This window comes from Diadema antillarum, unplaced genomic scaffold, assembly GCF_040938485.1.
Source record: "Diadema antillarum isolate AM-2024a unplaced genomic scaffold, OU_Dant_1.0 scf00000113, whole genome shotgun sequence".
Classification (NCBI taxonomy): Eukaryota; Metazoa; Echinodermata; class Echinoidea; order Diadematoida; family Diadematidae; genus Diadema; species Diadema antillarum.
Genome location: NW_027271002.1, coordinates 266,381 through 272,629, shown reverse-complemented (window position 1 = coordinate 272,629; position 6,249 = coordinate 266,381). Strand labels below are relative to the sequence as shown.

General features: G+C 35.2%; 1 protein-coding gene across 1 annotated transcript in view; it reads right to left on the bottom strand.

Moving 5' to 3' along the window:
* Window positions 1-5,369: 5,369 nt before the first annotated feature.
* The window catches only part of LOC139719669 (cilia- and flagella-associated protein 44-like), a 45,074-nt gene continuing 44,194 nt past the window's right edge, over window positions 5,370-6,249 (bottom strand). The window contains exon 35 of the mRNA XM_071631069.1: window positions 5,370-5,519. Coding sequence (XP_071487170.1) covers window positions 5,370-5,519 — 150 coding nt within the window. The remainder of the gene's footprint in view (window positions 5,520-6,249) is intronic.

Sequence of the window (6,249 nt, the reverse complement as noted above, 5' to 3'; positions counted from 1 at the left end):
TTTTGCTACAACAAGCATTTCTCATGGACCCCTGCTAGGACTCGTCCTCAACGGGTTAAGACACTAAAGTGTGTGAGCCAGTTGCTTTACACAATAAAGGCTTTATGGTGTGTGTAGCTGTACAGTGATGTGCAATGCAGATACATCATACCTACAGTTGTATCTAATATAGAATCCACACATTATTACTAGTGATTTAGTAAGTTTCCATAGAGCAGTGACTATTCAACTCATTTGAGAGGAATAGGTATCAAAGGCACATGAAGATTTCACCTAAGATATGGATGTTCAATGTAGATACACACTTTCATCTTCATTTGATTTATTGCCTGAATATGAAGCTGTCAAAAAATTCAACACATCACGATGTGAGCCATGTGTTGTTGGTTTTTTTTTTCATTGAGGAGAGGGGTAAATAAGAGCAAGTAGTATAGAAATTGCTTTGTTTTTGCAGTGTATGTCAGATATGTGATTATGATTTGCGTATGTTTCTATTTTCTACAGTAATTTTAAATGTGTATATTTCAAGATAGTTTTAATCACTTCTGGTTTGACCTGCAGTTAAATCTAAAACCTAAGACTTTTCACCTGGCTCAATGTTCCACTATTGAGAGAATGATAATTCAGTGCAGAATGGAAGAAAATAAAAATATAATGGTTTTCAAAAGCTGGTGATATTGTATCTGTATGCTACAATCGTAGTCATTATATCATTGTAGCTGTAACTGTCATTGGAGAATGTGATTGTATCCTGCAGTATGGATATAAAGAAGAAGAAATATCATTTTTATAAGGTTTTTGTGCTGATCTTTTTTTTCTTTTAAGTTTTTTGCTACAGGACCAAAATCATGTTTTTGTTGTTTATTTGAAGACAAACAAAATGTTTACGTTCTATCAAAAAATGAGAAATTGCCTGTTCAGGAGTGCTGTCTGATTGTGTTATGTCCTATATGGACACGGCCATTATTCTGTGTACATGTAGAATGAGACCCTAAGTAAAAGTCATTGGTAGGCCATGTGTACAGGGAAATATTGAACAGCTGTAAACAGACATCAAGTTATTTTGAGAGATGGCTCCAAGTGTGTATTTTTAGCATGAAAGTTTGTGAAGTGTACCAAGAGGATTATGTTGTAATGTGGGTGTGTGACCATTGCTGTTTAAATCTTCTGCTGAAACTTGGAGGAAAATAGTGCAATGCATGTGATTAACATTTGAATTCTGCTGACTGGAATATTGTACTTGAATGTTGAATTCAGTCATTGTACAGCTGATAGTATGCCACTGTGTGAGTGTAGTACTACCTTGATACAGGCTGTAAACCAGTAATTAGCAAACAGTCCTGTGTAAAGAAATAGTCATAAGAAGCAGCTTGAAAGGATCAGTGGATTTGAAAAATGCACACTGTAATGTTAAGTTTTAATACAGTGGTGTCTTCATGAATTTCTGACTCAACCAATGCATAGAGTGACTGCTACATTCATTGCCTACCCACTGTATCCATGGCTACCCACTGTATCCATGGCTACCCACTGTATCCATGGCTACCCACTGTATCCATGGCTGCAAAAGGAGTTGAAGATGCTACAATGTTCCTCCAGCAAGAGTCCGGTATAAAAACAGTTTTAACTTGGTTAGTCCAATTAAGAATGTGATGAATAGTATCAAAGAGCGGCATTGCTCTATGTGGGTTGTTAATAGTTTCTTTTTGTCTTGCAGACATAACTTGTAAACATCTGTATGTTGGACATGGCAGAAATGTATCTATTCTGTACGTGTTGTAGGTAACATCACATGATAGAAGTGCCTCCCACAGCTACTGCTTAAACATACAAAAGTACCATATTACCACTGAACATGTTTGCCATCTCAATCATTGATGTCAAGCTAATATGAAACCTTTTGATTTCATGGTTGTGTAGCTTTGGGAAATCAACATTTCTTAGGCTGTGTTTTCCTATTCAAAAAAGTCTGCAATGCTTATTAAGTCCTCATTAAGCACTGGATACACTTTAAAGAGAGGTTGGTTTGACATTAACAGTTGAGATCTATCACATATCCCTGAAAAGCACTGAAGAATGTCATTATATCAGACATACTTCCATTTTCCAGTACTACTGATTGCTGAGTATTACAGGTCGTACAAGTATCTGTACAGAGCGATGTGATTGTTGCTGTAATACAGAATAAAATGTTTACATTGTATTTTTTATGTGCATCATTAAAGTGACCGGGTCTTGTAGAAATCATAATACAAAGAAACAAATTCAGTAAACAAACATGGCAGAAGTGTCAGATTTCAGTTAAAGTCTGTAGTGCATATTTTGGGTACCTTTACTTTTATGGTAGAATTTAGTCATACATTGTATATTCATATCCAGACTTTGGGCTGTGGTATAAAGTGATGTATTGTAATTGAGGCAGACCGTGAGACAAGTTGCCTTTTACTTTCAACGGAACATGACTCGTATGCCAAGTAAAGGTACATCAGAATGTAGGTTGAAGACCATGGTCGTGACATGGAATTAATATTTTTCTGCATTTCTAAGAGGGGATGAGATTATTTGCCTACTTTCACTCGCAAGGATTATGTATGCAATGTATATGTACGTATGTATTAATGTACAACTATGAAAACAGTACAGAAATTGCATTAAGATAATATATTATATGTCTGTGTACATGGAAGTTGGTATTTGTATGCATGTGTTTAATATCCCACATGTATGCATGACATTCTAAACAGTAGCTGTATGCATCCAATGGATTACACCAGAATCTTTGAACTACACGTATCCAAACTGATCTCAGGACTTTTAAGTCTCTTTGCTGATAAATTTGACCAGGCTGAGGTGAGTGGAGGATACGTAGGATGTAATAAACTGAGATATTAGCTTTACCATTTGAATGATAAGAAATAACGGTCCACTGTACTGCATTCCTCATAAACCACATTAAAGGTTGCATATTAGATACATGTAGTGTTTAAAATATTATAAACCAGAGTGCAGTCAAGACTATGGAAGAGCTTCCACTAATGAGATTTACTCATATTTTCCATGTAGATATTGCATGTTGTACACAGTTAGGTTTACTCTGAATTCATCTATTTTGACATGAAAATGAGCTTCAATTTCAATGGGTAATATGTAATTATACATGATATAATGAACATGTTGTAATGATGTACTGTAATGAACTTACACTTTTTATATCTTGCCCTGAGAATTATATATCAACTTAGGGGTAAACAAAAACAAAAAAAGTTGTATGTAACATGAAATTATACAGTTGACTATTGAATTCTCCTTGTTGGAAAATTTTTTACACTGGTATTAAACAAGGGATTCATGGCAAATTAGGTGAAAGTAGTGAATTTCTTCATTTAGTTTCTGAAGATAATCAGTGTAAAACATTTTTCTATTGAAACTTAACTATGGAAACATCATGAGTGACTTCATTTAAAGAAACACAGAAGCTTCACAAAATTTACCATAACATCCTTGATAAAAAGAAAAGTAGGTGACAAACAGAACACTTGATAGAAGCCTGAGTGTGGTTAATGTCATTTGATGAACCATGAATCCAGAAAGTCACACACAGTTGGCTTCCACTTTCTTTCTTTCTTGTTTTTTTTTTTTATAAAGTAAGTTAATCATGTAGCATGTCAGAATAGTACCATTTAATGTGTATATGTGTGTGTCTGCCTATGATTAATGCACTCAATATATTGATACTTCAACAGGGGAAAATCTTCTTTTACATGTTTTACAAAAGCGAGTTTGTGTGTGTGTGTGTGTGTGTGTGTGTGTGTGAGAGAGAGAGAGAGAGAGAGAGAAAAAAAAAACCCATTCTGAAAGCCCAACATTGTCTGTGAATGTTGATGTATCATACAATGTTTTCTACTAGATTTTCATGCTCGTCTTTGTTCTTAAAGAAGAGTGACATGAAATGGTTACATGTCATGTCAAAAACACCACAGATTTCATCAACCATCATTTGTGTCAGGTATTGGTTTGTTTTCCATTGCAGCCAAAACACTTTATTCACCATAAGGCTAATTCCACAGCACGCAAATGATTCCACAGAACCCAACAACATAGCATGAAGTGAATGAAATACAGTGTGGATTTATTCACAAGTTTCTGTGGACGGACTTATGATATGGTGTATGTCAAAATCTGAAAACAAGAAGGCTATAGTTAAAACTGGTACATATATGTACAGACTTTCTGAATCCAACATACAATGTTTTGATATCCAAGACATTTCCAACAAGGAGATACACACATTACATATGTTGTGCTGTGTAGTCTGTATATGATATGATATACTTGCACAGTGCTGAAATTTACTCAGATTCTAAAGCATATCAAATTCCCCTATGTATAGGTACATGACGTACGCTTGCCTCTAACTGGCACGATTCCTGGTCTTGGAACCATTTTCATGCGGACGTGTATCTACAAACTAATAAACTGATTCATGCACATTGTGTATTGTACAAGCGATCATTCTTTGGTATCTGTCACAAGTCAACATGTTCAAAACATGTTACTTTGGATTCTTCTGCTTGTTTGTATTACATTTGTATCAGCAATGTGGCAATTATACTTCAGATATATTTATATGCAAAAGACTGGATTATGTCTTATTTTTGCCAGTGTTCACTATGAGTGTGTTATATGTGTACTCCTCAGTAACAGCTTTATCCATGAAATATAAATCGGTAATGAATTGACAATTGCATGTGTGTGTGAATGTGATTCCATTCAATACGTTAAATCCTTCAATGAATGAAACTGAAAAGAAAATTAATTAAGTCAAGCACATACCATCAAATTCTGCTATCAAATAAATTTGATACATGAAGAATAATGCAAACAAATCAGAAATAAATCACACTGATTTGAAGAAGTGACAATATGAAACAACTGCAAAGAGAAAATCAAAAGAAATAAGAGTCCTAGCCACTTGAATTTACATGGCAATACAGATTCCTTTTGGGTGTTTCTCACTGGATGTACCATATGGCTCATGAATACAAATATAGCGTATATATTATTTCTCCCATTTCAATACATACATATTGTACATAGAGAGAGGTGAGAAAGTAAGCCTAGGTCTGTCATTGGTTGTGTGAACATTGTTTAAGTTTCAGAGATACAAGCCTTATAATGAGAACAAACCATAAGAACACTTGGAGAGCAGATTACATCAGTATAGAAGAGACGTATCTTGTCTACCAGTACATGTATGTCTCTGTGCATTCATGAGTTTAGAATTGAATTAGAACCTGGGATACCTCCTGTCTATCAGTTAGACCAATGAAGGCCATCTCTTGCAGTTAGGTGTATAGTGAAGACACCAGCTACATGGGTGGGTTGTGACCATTCATGGTTGATCTGACACCATGTGGTGTCTGTGGAGCTGGTGGTTGGGTAGGGGGTAAGATGTGACCTCCCTTCCTAGACAGCAGACCTATCTCTTCCTTCAAGGCCTCTATCTCTTGTGCTTGCAGCTGAAACAAAGAAAGGATATCATGGTGTCAAATCAAGAGCAATGGCATTCTGTGCAACATGAGCTATTTACAGAGAGTCTGTACTAACTTTTGTTTAAGATATCCTAAAGGGATAGTATAGTTTTGGTGGAGATGAGGATTGGGCTTCAACTTTTTGCGAGATACCAAGCAACTTGAATAATACATAACATACCATTATAAGAGCAATTTAAAGTTTATTTGATGAAAATCGATTCAGAATGGCTGGGACATCCAAAAGCAAAGTAAAACAAAGCGATCATAATAAAAAGGTGGATCCCACCTTTTACTAGGATTGCACTGTTTTGGATATATCTCAGCCATTTCAACACCAATTTTCATCAAATAAACGTAAACTTTGGATTCCTCTTGGAATTGCATGCTCTTTTGCATATCATAAGAGATTTCTCGTTATCTCACCAAAAAATGTTACAAAATCTGAAATTGGGTCCCAACCAAAACTATACGATCCCTCTAAAAGCTACTCTCTACTTTCACTGCAATTTAGGCTAATCTCCTTCACTATTTCCAATGCCTCTTGATAATGGACTTGTAAAGAATTGAGTAAAATTAGATGCCAGTGGCAATTCGCAAAATTTTCATGCCGCAAATATTTCTTGCTTTAAACTATTCATTTCATTAAATCTAAGAATGTACAATGTCACACTGATTGGCAAACTCTTATTGTGGAGTGTTGTATTGGAGAGATTAA